This window comes from Meles meles, chromosome 9 (assembly GCF_922984935.1).
Source record: "Meles meles chromosome 9, mMelMel3.1 paternal haplotype, whole genome shotgun sequence".
In the NCBI taxonomy this organism is placed as follows: domain Eukaryota; kingdom Metazoa; phylum Chordata; class Mammalia; order Carnivora; family Mustelidae; genus Meles; species Meles meles.
In genome coordinates this window covers 36,401,331-36,418,884 of record NC_060074.1, presented here as the reverse complement: position 1 = coordinate 36,418,884, position 17,554 = coordinate 36,401,331, and the positions used below count along the sequence as shown (strand labels likewise).

Below are 17,554 nucleotides of genomic sequence, written 5' to 3'. Positions count from 1 at the left end.
CAGCGCTAGGACAGGGGTCGTGAACACATCCCCAAACCCCAGCCTGGCGAGACGTAGGGTCATCTTCCTTCCTGACGATGTGGGTTTTTTGTTTGTTCGGGTTTTGTTTGTTTGTTTTATGATTTTGTGAGGGTGTAGACGTTGCCTTTGCTTCAACCCTCAGAGCAAGTGGTTTCATGTTGTGTGCACGGCCGCAAGCCCCCGACTCCCTTCCCCTCGGAGCCTACCTAGTTCGCCCTTCCTGGGAGCCGTCCGCGTGGCGCGGGCTGGGTCTGGGGTCGTCCGCCCGGGTCTGAGCCCTAACTCTGGCTTGTTGTCCTGGCAGCACACGGGGGCCGGGGACCAGGGAGGAGGGCAGGCCCTCATGTCCCCTGGCAGCTGTCTGGAAGATTTCCGAGCCGCGCCGTTCCTCGAATGCCAAGGCCGCCAGGGAACTTGCCACTTTTTTGCCAACAAGTATAGCTTCTGGCTGACGACCGTGAGACCCGACTTGCAGTTTTCCTCTGCACCAACACCGGACACCTTAAAGGAGAGCCGGGCCCAGCGCCAGAGAACCAGCAGGTGCCAGGTGTGCATGAAGTACAGCTAGAGAACCGCGGCTCACCAGCATGTCACCTGGGGAAACTTCCTGGGGACCCCGGGGGTGCCCAGACTGTGCTGAGAGATTCATGGTGCTCATTTCAGACTCCAGTTTCAGCGGTCCCTTCCCTTTCCATGAGGTTATCCCCACCGTCCTCTCATCCCTTCCTCTGTTTGGGACAAGATTAAGCAAATGTTCCTCGTAACGGATTTATTTGCACCTACCAATTTAGATGAAACCCAGATATTCTTATGTTTTTGAGGATGATGGAAGAGCTGGCTTTATTTAAAACGATGCTAATTCACACGCAGGCAAAGAAATGATAAAGGCCAGATTACAAATTACATTACTGAAAACTTCGCTCATTGGTTATAGCATCTCAAACAATTGAAATCAATTACTCTATAGTGGGGTGGGCTTCTGGACAGATTTTATAGGAAAAAAATAAATAGGCCAACAAATGAAACTAGAAAGTGGAGATTTCCAACATCTCAAACTGATTTCCTCTGTAATCTGTTTTCCCATACACTTTAAATAATTGTAAAACCGTGACCCAAGGAGATGTTTAAAAAAAAAAAAAAGAAAGAAAGAAAGAAAAAAAATCCACACAGAGAGCGTTAACAGTTCATTTCAAAGCAGAATGAATCATTCTGCCAGGAAGGACCACAGTCTCTGCGTTCCAGAGATGCTGGATTAGCATGAATACATCGCGGATGAACATAAAACGTGTTCTCTTCTGCATTTTTCACAGAATGGAAATGCCTACTTTGGCAACCCTTTTGAAAAGTAGCATTTATGGAAAAAAATATATTCAATAAGGGATTAAGAGCCTAAGAGCTATTAATGAATATTAAGGCAGTGATTCACTAAAATGGACTCCCCATTGCAGTGAAGTTCCAAACGGACGGCATTTGCCCAGTCGGGGTCCAGTGAGTCTTTGGTGTGTGCGTGCTAATGGGACCGAAGCCACATGGGGCTTCGCTCAGACACACCAGCTCACACAAAGCATCCTGCTCCCCTCCCCAGGAGCCCTGCAGAGCTGCCTTGCAGCCCGTCATGGACGCTTTTCCTCCAAAACATAATGGCACTTCATACCGGGAAGTGACAGAACTATCATTATGCACTTGGGAGAAAATTAAGGGCCGGCTTACTTAAACTTAGGTAAGAAGATTCATTTAAGTCATGGTGACCCTGCCAGGAAGATATGGTGCTATTTTAGAAAAACAAAAAAACAAAACAAAAAAAAAAAAAACAAAAAAAACAAAAACCAAAAAACCTGCAATTTGAATTTTATGTGCTTGTTACTGGTTTTTACAGAAGCATCCTGTTTTTCCAATTTTAAAAACATTCTTCTATTTTTTGTCAGTATTCTACCAAGGCAGCCTTTTGACATTTGGAATTAATATTTTCTATAAAAGTTCATAAGATACATCTACTTAGTATGAGTAGTTTTCTGAATAGGAAAGGATACATTTCCTATTCTAGTAGGGATTCAGCAATCTAATCCAAAAAATCAGAAAGCTTTTTGGAAATAAATTAGAGGAAACCTGCCTTCCTCATTTAAAAATATGTCATTTTAGAAGAAAAATAGAGAAATTTCTCATTTTCGTGCTTAGTTTCAATGCACTTAAAAATAATTGAGAGGAGAAAAACTCAATTAAAATTTTGTTTTTAAGAGATGTTTTCCTTGCCAAACATTGATTAGCAATGAGCTCTTATATGTAGAACATATTTCAAATGAATCTTGCTATGGGCTACTCCCGGGATGGGAATTTATTTTAATACTTTCCAGTAAAAAGGAAAAAAAATGTACATTTTAAGATGAAAGCAGAGTATTTCATAGTTCATTTGACCCATTTATTGTTTTTAATCGTGCTATGACATGTTAAGGATTTTTGAACACCTGAAATTTAAGCCAATTTCAGCCTCGATTATAATTACACTTTTCCATTTCCCAAGTTTTATTACATGTTACCAAACGTCAAGCCTTCTAAAATTTCATCTTGTTCATTCATGAATTTGGTCTGATCATGAATTTGGTCTGAGAACATTTTCTGGAAAGAGATAAGGGTGAGCAATAGAGCATTGGAGACATGCTTTGTGTGGTGAAGTATTTTACCTGCATTAGAATATTATCTTAGTAAGCTTGCCAAATACGTCTTAAAACACAGGCTGAATTAAGTGGGCAATTTACTCCACAGTGAACCTGGGATTGTGTTTGAGACTGTTCAAAATACTGGTAGTGCAAGAACCCCTCTCTAAATGTTGCGTAATTGTTGCCCTAAAGGGCAAAACCGTGGAACAGATAACTCCTCTATTAGAAGACTCTGCTTTCTTCACCACCTTAAATATCAGTACTTTGAAATGTCCTTTTTCCGTGAAAGATGAACAAAGTTTTATGCTGGCTAATCCATGACTGGTGAGGATCCTTGTCAACATTCCTTCCCAGGAAGCCTCTCCCCCACCTTGCTGGTTGGAAAATATCTAGACTGTCCAGTGGAGACTGCACTGGGTCCCCCGGGGAGTACGGGATGTTTTCTCCTGGCTTCTCATGCTCAGTCAGTGGAGCCCATCCATGTCCATGCAGGTGTCCAGGTACCCAGGCCTCTATGCTGCCCGTGGTGGGTCGCTCATTCCTTGTCCTCCCATATTTCCCAGACCGAAACTCAAGAGGCCACTTCCGGTGGACGGCTGCCTTCCCCTCCGGCCTCGCAGCATCTTCCTGCAGCTTTTGTCTTTCCCCCGTATTCTTAATGGTAAACAGTTTCCAGCTGATGCCTCCACTTGTCAAATCCCATTCATCTCTCCAAGATGCAAACTTGAGTTTTTTTTCTTTGCCTTCAAAATTGCTCAGTGACTCCTGTGGCTGTGAAGTCCAAGTGACTTCCCATGGGGTGACAGGCTGCACGCAGCTCACCTGTGCACGCATCCCAGAGACATGTTCCCAGCTCTGTGACCTGGCTCCTGCTCTTTCTCCCAGTGATGTCCCAGTTCCAGGACCTTTACCTGGGACACAACTGCTTCTTGACAGACTGAAGGAGCTGGGCAGGAGGGTGGGTGTGGATTTCCCCCGGGAGACTCAGACTCCCTTCCTCTACTCCCAGGACAACAGATGGGCCTGGCCACTCTCTCGTGCTCCTGCCTCGCTCCTGTAAGCTGTCCTCATACTTTCTCCACGCACTTGCTCCAGTGCAAGCCCCTTGAGGGCAGGACCAAGCTTCACTCAACTGTATGTCCAGTGCCTACACAGAGCTGAGCCCATTATTGATAATTCTGTTTTCAGTGACTATTCAGTAAGTATCATTGTTAGATCTGTGCATGTAGGGTTCTCGTGGACAAAATGGTAACAAGTATAAGTCATCTCTTGTTTCAAAGTACATGAATACACCCACAGATCTACACACCGTCTCCCCTTCGCAGTTACTGTCAGAAAGCCAATTAATAAGCTGCAATCATTACTCCCTCCTGAAATTCAGCTTGCTTTTCCACTGAAATTTCAGACATGATAAGATCCCTGAGGTTTGGTTGAGCGAAGGCTCTTCACTGAAACGGGACAAGACCTAACTCAGGCCATAACCTGTCCTCCCTCATCATGTGAGAGCTTCCCGGTCAAGGTCCCATCGACAAAGTCTGTATGCAGGTTTTCGGTGCTTAGAAAAGTAGTCAACAGAAGGTCCAAAACTGGATTTTACCAGATTTTACTCTGAGCCTCTTGTAGATTATAATAAAGGAAACCATCTCTATGCGATCCAGGAAGTCACATTAGATTTGTTTCTATCAGCTCACTCAACACATCTGATAAGTTTTACTTGGTATGACTGCAGGAATAGTGGGAAAATGTGGACTCTGAAGCTGGTTTGAAGCTGGCTCTGTCACACTGCCCCACTCTATCACCCGGGGTGAGTTACACCTCCTCTCTAAACCCCATTTTCCTCATTTATAAAATGGGACATAATACCTACTCTTACGTCGAAAACTCAGTTAGATTGTATGTCTAGCACAGAGCAGTCGTTGTGCATACACTCTGGTCACATCTTCTATTTAAAACAATCTAATATGAGAAAACATTTCTTGGTTTTTTTTTTCCATAGTAGAATTATATTAGGATTCTTACAGGGCATATAAATAACTGATTAGAATTATTTATACCTGGTCAACTTTTACGTCTTTAGGAATGTTATTTTATTTCAATTCTCAAAGTTACTGTAACCACCCCCCCTCCACACACACAAAAAAAATCACAATTTCCTACAGGGACATTATCAGGAAGTTCTGCAGGGAACAAAACAATTGACATTAAAAATCAGTACTCTGCAATTGTCACTGTTATTATCTGCCAGAGACTCTGCATAATGCATTTTAAACCACCGAGGCTGGTTGCCACATCCATGTGAAATGCTTGAATTTTATGGTGCTTAAATATTTAATGACTCATGGGAAAAAATGTGAGATGTGTCCAATAAATTGCATCTCTTTCTCTATCCCACGGTTGTAAAATATATTTTCAACCATGTAACATTTGCAAGATACCTGGTCTGCGATTGTTACTTCAATCTTTGTTGTATTACAAGTTATAATATTGTTCATTACATATATAAAATTCTGTGATGACCTCCAAAACAACTGTGTTTTATCTGTTTTATATTTATTTTCTTTCAAGCGAAGTAAGCTTACTTTCTGATGTACCTCACTCCTACTGTGGCCCATTTAGGAGCTGGCTTAGAGGGGAGAATGGGTTACATGGTCAAGGTGTAGACTGTAGGGGAAAAGAAGATGGGCAGAGTGTACAAAGTGCCCCTTTTGAGGAGAGGATGGAATTCTGAGGCTCTGGGAAGTGCTGGCCAGCACACAGTAATATTATAATCAGGTCTCAGGGCCAAAGGGTCAACATCAACCCCTGTTGAGCGGCATGGGCAATAGGTGGGGGGCTCCGACGCTGAGGACCTCAGTTGTCCCATTAGTTGAAGGAGAATTAGACCACCTGCTTCACAGGGTTGTCCTGAGGATTAAAAGTTAGGGATACAACTACAAAGAGAAAAAAATGTCAGGTGCTATCACTGATAACCATAGTAACTAGAAGTTAGGTGTTAGGCATTGGTAGTCAACAACTTTTCATAGAGTTCCTCTTTCTAAGTAGGAGTATTTGGTCCAACCTCTCACCTGAGAGAGAAATAGAAATATGTAGCATTTCTCAGTCACCTACTAAATGACAAGTACTATATTAACCCTGTTGTATGTGCTCCCCCTCAACCTCCCAACTCTCCTATTTTATGGACAAGAAGACTGAAATTTAGGGAGAATAATAAGTTGCTCAAGGTCACAGTCAGTACCCGGTGGAACTTGAACCCTGGTTTGTCACTAAAGATTGTGCTCTTTCCCATTAAACCATCACTTCCCAGAAGCTTTCCCATTTGTAGGTTGGCTAGTAAAGGGTCTCATATAGATGCCACTGTGAACTGTTGCTATCACTGCAAAGTCCCAGGTCACACATCCTCCCGCAGCCTGCCCAGCTCAGTGTGGAGATGGTCTTCAACTGTCCTTGGAGGGAGGGAGGTGGGGAACCTCTGAGGACAGAGTGATCTGGGGGGAATTCCCAAAGGCCTGCTGTATCTCAGGTCCACTGAAAACCAGCCAGGCCTCCAGAGCCCCTTGATGTCTATTCCAGGTCAGCCATTCAGGAGAACCTTTCTGAACTGCATAAAGGAGTATCTGGAGGTCTTTCCCTGGAGGCTGGGTCACTGTGGCACCAGCCAGCTTAGCTGTTTTCATTCTCCCGTTTGCCAGCAAGGCACTTTCTGTCATGCACTATCTGGGCTTGCATTCTCAATGATAAATACCTAGGGTTTGTTTTTTTTTTTTATCAGCTAACACTGCAATTCTCAACCAGTAATCATTTTCATCTCTTTGGAAAAAGGAAGAACATTTGAAAATGAATAAAAAGCTTGGTTGCCAAGTAGCCCATCTGCTTTACAGTACACACAATACACGGGGATCCTCCGAGACCGCGTGTGCAGGTTGGACTCACGGTCGATGCTGCTCTCACAATAAGGAGTCACCAGCACCTTGCACATCTATGATATCTCAAGCCGTTCTAGTTCTGACCCCCACAGCTGCCGCCCACAAGGACTTGTGATTGCCACCTTGTGTGCAAGAGGGAAGTGGTGTGTGGCTGCAAGTAAGTTCTTCCCTTCAAACTTCCTTCTGCTGAGATCAAGCCCGCTCTTTCCTGCTCCTTGTGACCGGAATGGCGGATGGTGCTGCCAGGCACTGCCTGCTGATCCCGCATCCCTCACCTCAACCCTCCCAGCTTCGGGATCCCAAATGAAAACAGGGGTGGCCTGGTTCTCTGACAGGATGCTTATCACGATCCTACCAAATAACGGATGATCTCCCCCCGCCCCTTTTTTTTTTAACAGTTTTATTTATTTGAGAGAGAGGGAGTGGGGGAGGAGGGCAAAGGGAGAGGGACAAATGACTCCGCACTGAGCATGGAGCCTGACAAGGGCTGGATCCCAGGACCCTAAGATCACCACCTGAGCCGAAACCAAGAGTCTGAAGGTTAATCCACTGAGCCACCCAGATGCCCCCTGATGGTCATCTCTAAATGCATTTGTGCACACTGAAATTTGAGAAGGTGTGACCTTCTGGTGACCAGAAACTACTTGAGACCATTTTTCCCCCCCTTCTACCACCATATTCTCCTTATTCTCCTCTGGTGATGAGAACCATAAAGACCCACTTTCTTAGCAAATTTCAAGTATACAAAGTACTAACTATAGTTAGCGTGCTGTTAGACACACAGAGGATACCCAGAAGATACCCATCTTATAACCAAAACCTGTGCCACCATGTCCCCATTCTCCTCACTCCCTGGCAACCACCATCCTATTCTGTTTCTGGGCTTGATTCTATTATTATTATTATTATTTATTTTTTTTTTAAGATTCCACACATAGGGGATTCCTTGGTGGCTCAGTTGGTTAAACATCTACCTTTGGCTCAGATCATGATCCCAGGGTCCTGGGATTGAATCCCACATTGCGCTCCCTAAGGAGCCTGCTTCTCCCTCTGCCTTCTGTTCCCCCTGCTTGTGCTCTCTCTCTTATTCTGACAAATAAATAATGTTTTTTTAAAAAATATTCTACACACAGAGGAGATCATACAGTATTTGTCTTTGTCCATCTTGTTTCACTTATAGCATAATGTTCTCAAGGTCCGTCCATGTTGTCACAAATGGCAGGATGTCCTTCTTTCTCGTGACTGGGTAATATCCCATTGTAAACAGATACCACATCTTCTTTATCCATTCATGTACATGTAGGACCTGTTAAAGTGCAGATTATGATTCATGTGGTCGAGAGACAGGAGTCAGAATTTCCAGCAAGTTCTAGGTGTTGCTGGACATACTGGCCCAGAGCTCACACTCCCAAGTCGCTGGAAATTTGGCCCTGGTGCTATTCTATAATGAGATCTTCAAGACCTTGTGCAGTTGTTTTAAGGATCATCTGCTACTACTAAGGACGTGCAGGATATTTTAAAATTATTGATGGAGGGATCTTACAAAGAGACCACATCTCGAGGTTAAAGTCGGACAGTAACTTTTAAGGTCCTCAAATAAATACCAAGAATCTATGAAGTCACAGAGTTTCCTTTGATTTGTACTTGCTTGTAGCACTTCCCTCCAGACATAACACTGGATATTCAGGAAGGAATAAAACGAGAGGAACAACTTCATGACTTCCTGGCAGGAAGCCTGGCCAGTGGGTGAGCGGCTTTACTCCAATGCTTAGGAAAGGGACATGCATCCGCTGGGTTTATAGGGAGCTATGCGGCGGGGCACTGTTTCTCAGGTTCTGCTTGTGTGTGCCCCAGATTCCAAGAGCCTCTTAAAGCCACACGATACTACCGATTTTGATCATCCCATTCTCTTCCCAAGCACCAATATGTATCACTACCCAATTTAATTTCTACCAGCCATGTTCTAGTTTTCACTGATAAAGCATAAATCATATGTTCAAATCTGCCAGTTCATTTCTGTCATCTGAACAAGATGTCAAGATCACTCCCTACCCCTAAATGCAAGAAGGAAAAAACAAACAAACAAACAAAAAAACCACGTTTGTATGGACACATCAAAAGCACTCCTGCAAAGCATATTGATCAGATTTGGTGGTATACACACGGAGTCCTCAGGGATACAAAAATTCTTTCTGTGGGCAAATCCTTTCCTTCAAGTTATTCCTTCCCTGATGTGATTCAAGAAAACACCAAAAACCACAACAGTGTCAATTAGCAACACACCTATCTTTGTATGTGCCGCTGGTGATGGTACTAATGAGCTTCTCTGTTTTAGTCCACAGGGATTTATTGGTTCTGACATTCCAGAAAGAGCATTGTTCGAGGTATCGTGAGGAGATACACAGAAACGGTCATGGTCCCTGCCTCATGAAGTTTACAATCGAGAGAGAAAAGACATTCTCCCACAGCGATTCCAAAAGGCTGTGGAATGACCACAGCCAACAAGAGCGGTAGATACAAAACCACAGGGTTGTTATGCTCCGAGTTTGTCAAATGTGTACAAAGAAAAACTGAGAAAGCCATGCCCCGAAACTGTTACCCTTGGGTATGTGTAAGTGGCGAGAATATGGCTGATTTTAACACTGCGCATGTATTTATTTGTATTTTTATATTGTGAATTTTCTCAGTGGAGACATAGTACTTATTAAGTGTATTTTCCCTTATATAGTTCTTGCTTTATCATCACATAAAGCAGTCTTCCTGATTCCAAAAGCAGTACACATACACACAAATACACACATTTGAAAAAGTCTGCAATAAAAACCAGAAAGCAAAATCGTATGTGCTCTAACCCCAAAGATAACCTCTGTTAACATATGGGCGTATTTGTTTGCTTTGTGCACATAGAGGCATATATATTACTTTTGTTATCACAAAACTATATATAAATGCTAGGCATATAAATGAAAGTAGGAGGATCCTTTTCTGCTTCCAACGCTCTTTAAACACAAATACCTCAGTGACGGTAAGACATCAGTGGTATCTTTGTCCTTTTATTCATGGAATACAAGCACCAGGAGTAACATGGGCGGCCCGTGGGCTCTGATGCTTCAATGGCCCTGGGCCCGGACAGGACACGTGGCTGTTACCGAGGCCATTTAAAAGGCACTTCTTAGGAGAAAGAAATACCTCCTCCAGAGGGACTTCTCCATGACCAGCCCAGCAGACAATTTGCCTCCCTCTGCCTGTAGCTCCTGCTGCTTCATAATACAGGTCAGAGCTCTGGGAACCTATCCTGTCATCAGCTGGCGGGCGGGGCTGCTGCAAGGCCAGAATGCTGGTGCCACCTGACATCTAGCGGTGTGTGTGGGTGGCTTCCCCACCTGAGGTCTTACCCAAGCTTTTCCAGCCAAACATTCTGTAAAGGCAGAGCCACGTAAGAGCCGAGGGGGGACGAGGTCAATGCCATCCAGGCATAGGGGCACAAGGAACTGAGGCGCCTGGGCAGGGGTGACCAGAAAAACATCCCCTTACGGTGGCCACCTCTGTTCCCGGGAGGTCACCACGGCAGCGCGTCAGGAGGCCCAGGGATGGCTTCGCACTTCCTCCCAGGTCGAGCATGGGGCACGCTGGCCACGATGGGGGGCCTGATCTTCCAGGCCGGTGAAAGTCACAGTCTTCAGGGACCGAATGAGGCTAAGGCACCATTGCACGAGCAGCCCGAGAGAGACAGAGAGAGAGAGGCGTGTGGAGGTGGGTCCCTGTGAGGTGGAACCGCCCTTCTGCCTGTCGGGGAGCAGGGGCCAGGAGAAGGGCCGCTCCCCGGACAGCTGGGAGCCGTACCCAGAAGGCTGCTCTCAAGACAAGTCAACATAGCCGTGCGCGGAGACCCACAGGGGCCCCGGGATGGCCAATGAGGCCCACGGCAGAGGAGGCTGCATTGGGCTTCGGTGTAGAGTCAGGCTCGGGGGAAGAACCACACGGGTCGTAATCCCGCAAGTGGGCCCCTCACTGGTGGTCAAATCTGCGAAGCCGCTGCCTTCTCATTTCTTCTTCTGGTGAGAGACGGAACCCGTAGGGCGGGGGGCTTGGCCCGCTGGTCCCTGTTGGGAGAAAGCACAAGGGAAAAATCAAAGACTGCCCATCCATCGTTCTGACATTTACAGGGCATTGTTTCCGAGGATTTCAAGGGGGAAGAAAGACTGATGGCTTGGGTGTCATCTTTATTTTAGCCTGAAGCAGAAATATATAACAAACATATTTCAACCTCAGCTGTCAATACTTAATTTCAACATCAAGTAAATACTTTTAGTGTGGTCCAGTCTACAAATCTAATCCACTCATTTCGAAGATTCTTGACAAAAATCCTCCCTTTTTTCCCCCATCATTCTTTGTAATTTACATCATCTCATGTCTACAAAGTCCCCAGGGCTTATTTATTTTTTTATGCCCAGAAGTAACTTGTTGCTGTTTCTAACTTCCCCACCAAGTATGTGGTTTGGTGTTTCTTCATGTTTCTTCATCAGCCTTCGGTCCTCCCTCCTCTTTCTCCCTCTGCCCGGCGGCCTCCTGCAGCCCCCGATGCCCACCACAGCCAGAAGGAATCATGTCTGCTTGAAACACACATGTGCCACTGAGCACCAGGGGCACAGAACAGGGGCCAAGTTACCACGATGACCATTAACTGGGCAGGCAGAAAAAATGTAGGCATAACATCTAAAAATTGTATGAAGGGCCATGGACATCGTTCCTGAAAAGGGTTTTTGTTTATTCTCCAAGAGTGGTGCCTTTTCCAAGATGTTCCCAGGTCATGGGAGTGTATGAATGATTGTTAAGAAACACTATGGTGAAAAAATGTTAAGAGAAAGCCCTGGAAACTAAGCAGGCTTCTCACAAAGGAAGACAAACAGTGCAGGACGTCACCTCCCCGTGGAACTGGAGAAACCGAGCCTGGGAAAGCAGAGAGTGGAACGGCAGTTCCTCGGGGCTGGGGGAGGAGGGGCGGGGGAGCTGCTGTTGAAGGGCACAAGTAAGAAAGACCTGGAGATCAAATGCACAACATCGTGACTATAGTCAAGAATATGGTATTACAAACTTCAAGGTTGCTAGGAGACTCAATCAACTGTTTTCAACACAAAAAAGGAGCTGATAAGTGTGTGCCATGTATAAGGGCTGGCTGACGCCCCTGAGGCAATCATACCACAAAATACAAATGTAATAAAGCAGCACGTACACGCCTTAGGTTTACACAGTGTTGTATGTTGGTTACGATGGATTTTAAAAAAAAATTGATGAAAAAAAACCCAAAACAGTCTGCTCAGTCCACCACTAGAACTTCAGTGGTCAGAAGACGAGAAATTTTCAAAAGGCAGGCAAAAGGTAACTCCTCTTTCATTTTGTTTCTTCCCCAACACTTACCCGTTTGGTTCTTTCTTTTTGAGACCATGGGAGAAGTACCCTCCCCTGCAGCCATTCCTGCCTAGGAACCAACACGTGGGCTGGGCAGGCCTGACCCCGTGCTCACTCCTGCTGGCTACACGCTGCTCCAAGGGCTTTTGGGACAGCATAACCTATGTCGATTCATCAACCTTCGTTAAGGATGACATTCAAACATAGAACGGGCTTGTAAGACTTTCACTGTAAGGAGTTTCTGAATACCATTAAGACTGAAGTTTAACTGAATACAGTTTTGGCTATATGTATCTGAAAAGGAATTTTTTACAAAGAGGCAAATGCCTTGAAATTACAGAAAGAGGTGCCTGGGTTGCTCAGTCAGTTAAGCGTCCGACTCTTGATTTTGGCTCAAGTCATGATCCTGGGGTCATGAGATCGAGTTCCTCTTCCGGCTCTGTGCTTAGTAGGGAGTCTGCTTCTTTCTCTCCCTGCCTCTGCCCTTCCTCTTGCTCTTGTTCTCTAAAATAAATAAATCTTTTTTTAAAAAAGAGAAGTTACAGTGAAACTCATGAATCCAATTACCATTAGTTATTGCTTAAATCTGTTGTACATGATGAGCTCCAAATCCAGCTTTCCCTTTGATAGTTGTTTTCGCAATAAGACGGTTCTTCACTGCACTGGTGAGTGCAGGCCAGTACGGGACACCCGTTCCGGCAGGCAGGGAGCCTTGAGGGAGAGCTGTGGGCAGAGTCGGAGGCAGGCTCGACGTGGCCTGTTGAGTGTGGGCCACGGGCCATGAGCCCATGGAAGCTGCAAAAGTGCTCAGAATCCCAAAGGGAGTCACCGTGTCCACAAGAGAAAGCCCGAGGAGGAACATTCCCATGGCGGGAGGGACACAAAGCTGTATACCGTGAAGACTCATGGGGTCCAGTTTTCGAAATGAGCCGCCCACACACGTGTACTCTGGACTTGCTCACAGGGCATCCGGGGAGAACGGGGCTGAGCCGAAGGAAGTGCCGACAGCTCACATCAAGGAGCCATGATCACTCTCGGGCTCGCAGAGTCCTTTTAAGGTGCTGTAGGTCAGTCAGCCAGCTCTCCCTGCCAATTTTGTGATCCCAGCTTTACAGATGAGTGAGCTAAGGCTCAGAGGGCATTAAGGACACACATAAGGTCATGAAGCCAGCCCAAGGGGCAGCAAATCTTGCACTTGGGGCTCCCACCCACTGTCCCCACAACCCCACATCACTGTCATCCCCTCTAGCATCTTGCCAGCCCGTGCGCTCCTGCCCAAACCCAGACGGGTATGTGCAGAGCTCATACGATCTGGAAAGAGAAAAGAAGAGGATTCAGCCCAAACCTGTCAACGCTACAGGACTCTGCTGTCACCACAGACATGACTACAAAGTTCCCACACGGGTCCCCTTGATTTCCTGGCTTTCCAGGACCAGCAGAGGGCCTTGGTTCTAACAGTACCACAACAACAACACCGGATTTATAATCAGGCCTGATGTGTGGGTATTTAAAATCCTTCAACCTCAGTGTTTCTGGTATCACCAAAGTCACCCCACTCTCTGAAGAAGGCCTTGATTGCTTCATTTCAGGCTCTGAACACTCTACGGTCCTTAATCCCAGGGATTAATTTCTTTGGAAAGTTCTTAAGTGTAAACTAATCTGTGCTGTTTTGGAGACAGTAACATATTTGGTGTCAGTCAGAAACGACACCATTTGTCACGGCTTTCAGTCAGTGCCACCCTGGGGACAAGGCCTCTACAGTCCCATTCAAGTTTTGACTAAGCTCTGTCTTCCAATCGCCTGCTATTCACTAATGTTACATTTGCTTCTAGGTTTCTGTAGTTTTCGGTTGCGTCACGTGATCCAATACTTCTCTCCGCAGCCCCCAGGATCCTCCGCAGGCATTCCTCAAAGGGTCTTAGAAGTGGTTTCAGTCTGTAGTTATTATTTATTAAGTCCTTGGAGAAGGTGTAGACAGGCCTCTGCGGGGTGGTAGGAGACAGAGTCTACTCCCCAGGATGTCCGGGGATGTCAGGGCAAAGGTATTGGGAGGGCATCAGGAGACGCTTCCAGCCCTACCTGGAACCAGAGTGTAGTGCACAGGCAAGTCTCTGTTTCACAGCTTCTGGGGGGCTCATGTGTGAGGGGAGGCTGCCCAGCAAGGTGACTGCACGGTCCTTCCCACCACGGTGCAGTCTGACTGCTCGGGACTAAATTCCAACCCCTCTATTTTTAACTAGACATCCTGGAGCAAGCTGGTTACCTTCACTTGGTCTTAGTCTCCCTATCTATAAGAAGGGACAAAAGAGGAATTCACTCCCTGGATTGTTGAGAGGCAAGGAGAGAAATGTTGCACATAAAATGCGTAGCTAGGTACTAAGCATGTAGTGAGTGCCTGATGAGGGCTGGATGTTTTCATTTTTCATCTCTAACATCATCAGGAATCATGCGTCAGATGTCTACTTGTTAGCATTGTGAACTAACTCAGTAGAAGATACACAATAAAGTGACAAAAACAGTGACTGCTCAGAAGACAGACCCCAATTCTGTCTGAAGCCCACCTGGCAGCATTTCGTACAAAATGCAGAGATTTGCCTTCTAAGAAACAGACGCGGACAAAAGGTAATTAACAACCTCCAGTGTGCCACAGCTTCTGTAACACGGAGAAGGCTTGTGGTCACTGGGAAAGCTGGCGGGCCCAGCCAAGACCTCCTTTTCTCACTGAGTTAAATCATGCACTGAACATTTACAGGCCTGGGTGAGACAGCCCTGCTCTGGTGAACTCGGTACAGGATATTAGTATTTATGAGCCCTGCCTCCGTGTCCCTATAAATGGAGGTCAGTCCTCAATGTTACTCAAAGAAACAGTGAGCATGCTTCAAAGAACCTGAGGAACAGTGCCCATTTTAAGGCGATTTAGCTCAATTATAAGCACCAGTAGTGAGATCATAAGATTTATTGATTTGTGGTTTTTGATGGAAAAATTTTCAGTTCTCTACCCTTATGTATAATGCAGTAACCTCTGCATTTTACATCTAAGGGAGGAGAAGCAATTTCATCCAGATAAGAATTGCTAAAAAGAGCACCATGAGTTGATGGCCATTTCCCCTCCTGTTCGCTATCCCTGCAAGCAGAGATGTTTAATTTGCTGGTATTCACAGATCTTGCCTGTGATCTGATCAGCACTCTACACCATTCAGTGAAATTATACCGATGTGAGTCACAGGATGGCATATCATTCCCTTATATTAGGAAGCTAAAGAGGCAATCACTTTTTTAAACCAGGAAACCTCTAAATAAATCACTAGTGTTCTCAGGGATTTCTATTGTTCAATGAGTGCAGAGCACGGAACCTGCATTCTCTCCTTTAAGAAGGTTACTTTATTAGAATTCCATGAATTACAAAGCCCCCAAAATGCCTTCTGAAAGGATGGTTGCTAAGTCATCTATGGACAAAGAACAAAAAGGCTGGAAGAAACTCCAAGCCCAGCAATTTGGCAAGACAGTCTTTGAAAAGGAGAGATACTTAAGGACACAAGACCACTTTGCTTTTTGAGTCACTGATTATAACCTCTACCTATCCATCTATCTGTCTCTTTAAAAAGAGTCTGAAATTCACCTAAAACCTCATAACTCCATAAAAACAGAAGCTTCGTTATGGTTTACAGGAAAGGTAACATTTAGAAGTGACTTGAGAGAGGAAATAATCCCATTTTGACTCCTCAACCAATCAAGTCAGCCACTGTGGGGATATTTCTTCATTCTGAAATAGTATCTGAACCCTCAAAATGAGAAGCTTTGAAACGGAGACCCATGGGGAGCCTGGGTGGCTCAGTGGGTTAAGCCTCTGCCTTCGGCTCAGGTCATGATCTCAGGGTCCTGGGATTGAGCCCCACATCGGGCTCTCTGCTCTGCAGGGAGCCTGCTTCCCCCTCTCTCTCTGTCTGCCTCTCTGCCTACCTGTGACCTCTCTCTGTCAAATAAATAAAAAAAAAATCTTTGGGAAAAAAAAAAAAAGAAACGGAGACCCACTCAGTAGCTACATTACCTGTTGTCCTTTTCTCTCTGATCTCCAGGCAATTTGGGAAATCTTTATGGCTACAACGAACTTGAAATACATAAGAGTATAATCCAGTTAACAATTCAAGTAACGTAAAATATTGGGGGTCTACCATGTCGGGTCCAGTGTTTCTGGCAATATAGACAAAAAAATATGGTCTGACCTCTAGAACAGAAAGAGGAACTTCTGGAGATAAGAACATCTGAACCACTGCTACTTGCTTACCCTACTTACTCTCCCTCTTTTTAAACAAGCGCACAGCATGACTAATTTTTATGAACTAAACGTGTGAGACCAAAACCCAGATCAAAACCCAGAACACTTCCAGCATTCATAAACCTCTAAGTGTAACCCTTCTAGTCCCGGCTCCCATACTCAACAGTGCCTGTTACCCTGATTTCCACCGGTGTAGACTCCTTTGTCTATTTTCGTGCATATATGCATTCACGTAATATGCAAGCTTTGTGTGTGGCTTCATTTAATGTTATGGTTGTGATCCATATTGCTGTATGTGGTTTTTATTCTACTTACCCCTCCAAGTAAGAACTTCCTCATCTATTTATAGACAGAGGAAGTGAGGCCTAAAGAGTTCAAGTAACTTGCTGAGGCCCCATAGCCAGGCAGTGGCTGAGTCAAGACTCAAACCCAGATGGATTCCTTTCTACTCTGCTCCGGATTTGAGGTCTATGAGTTGTCTTCCTCAATCTCAAACCAGACTCTGTAAACTTAAACAATGCTATTGCTTTAATCATGACTTAGAGGAAGGATCGGAAGTTTACCTTCTGCCATGGGTAGGGCTCACTGCAAATGGGAGCCTTTCTTGGGTAACTGAAGGGAGCTGGGATTAGGCTCTCATCTGATGAGGCACGTAGTTTTAGCAACAGGCCCAGCTTGAAAGGGCAGCCTTGGTCGTTCATTATCAAGTATTTTTTTAGACAGAGAACGGTTTATAACTTCTTGCAGAAATAGTTTTTGATGCACTTTCTCCCTCACTGTGCTGGAGGAGCAGCAGGGGAGGAAGGAGAAGCTGAGTGTCTACCTGTCATCAGCGATCACCATGACACGAGGCTTTTCTTTTGAAATGGAATCCAGTGGACACAGGATGTTAGCCTAGTTTCAAGCACACCACACACCGATTCAGCAATGCTGTGCCCGGTGCTAGGCTCACCACAGTGCCACTACCAGCTGTCACCACACTAGGATGACACCAGTGACTATATGCCTTGGGTGGTGCCTTTCAGCTCCATGCCTGTTCCTTCCAGAAGGGGGAGTCTGGATCTCCCAATCCCATTTACTCATTTTGCCCATCCCGTTCTCCCCCTCCCTCTGGCAACCTTCCGTTTGTTCTCTGTATTTATGGGTCTGTTCCTGCTTCTTGCCTGTTTATTCATTTGTTTTACTTTTTAGATTCCACATGTAAGTAAAATCATATGGTATTTGTTGTTCCCTGACTTAATTCACTGAGCTCACGCCCGCCAGGTCCATCT

The 17,554-nt window shown here is 45.4% G+C and overlaps 2 protein-coding genes across 3 annotated transcripts in view; one reads left to right on the top strand and one right to left on the bottom strand.

The window, feature by feature from the left end:
• Positions 1–7,538, top strand: part of COL4A4 (collagen type IV alpha 4 chain) — a 124,213-nt gene extending 116,675 nt beyond the window's left edge. The window contains exon 48 of the mRNA XM_046019313.1: positions 326–7,538. Coding sequence (XP_045875269.1) covers positions 326–589 — 264 coding nt within the window. The 3' untranslated portion in view covers positions 590–7,538. The remainder of the gene's footprint in view (positions 1–325) is intronic.
• A 1,389-nt stretch (positions 7,539–8,927) lies between these two features.
• The window catches only part of RHBDD1 (rhomboid domain containing 1), a 123,146-nt gene continuing 114,519 nt past the window's right edge, over positions 8,928–17,554 (bottom strand). For both annotated transcript variants that reach the window (XM_046019786.1, XM_046019785.1), the window contains one exon: positions 8,928–10,701. In XM_046019786.1, coding sequence (XP_045875742.1) covers positions 10,607–10,701 — 95 coding nt within the window. In that variant the 3' untranslated portion in view covers positions 8,928–10,606. The remainder of the gene's footprint in view (positions 10,702–17,554) is intronic.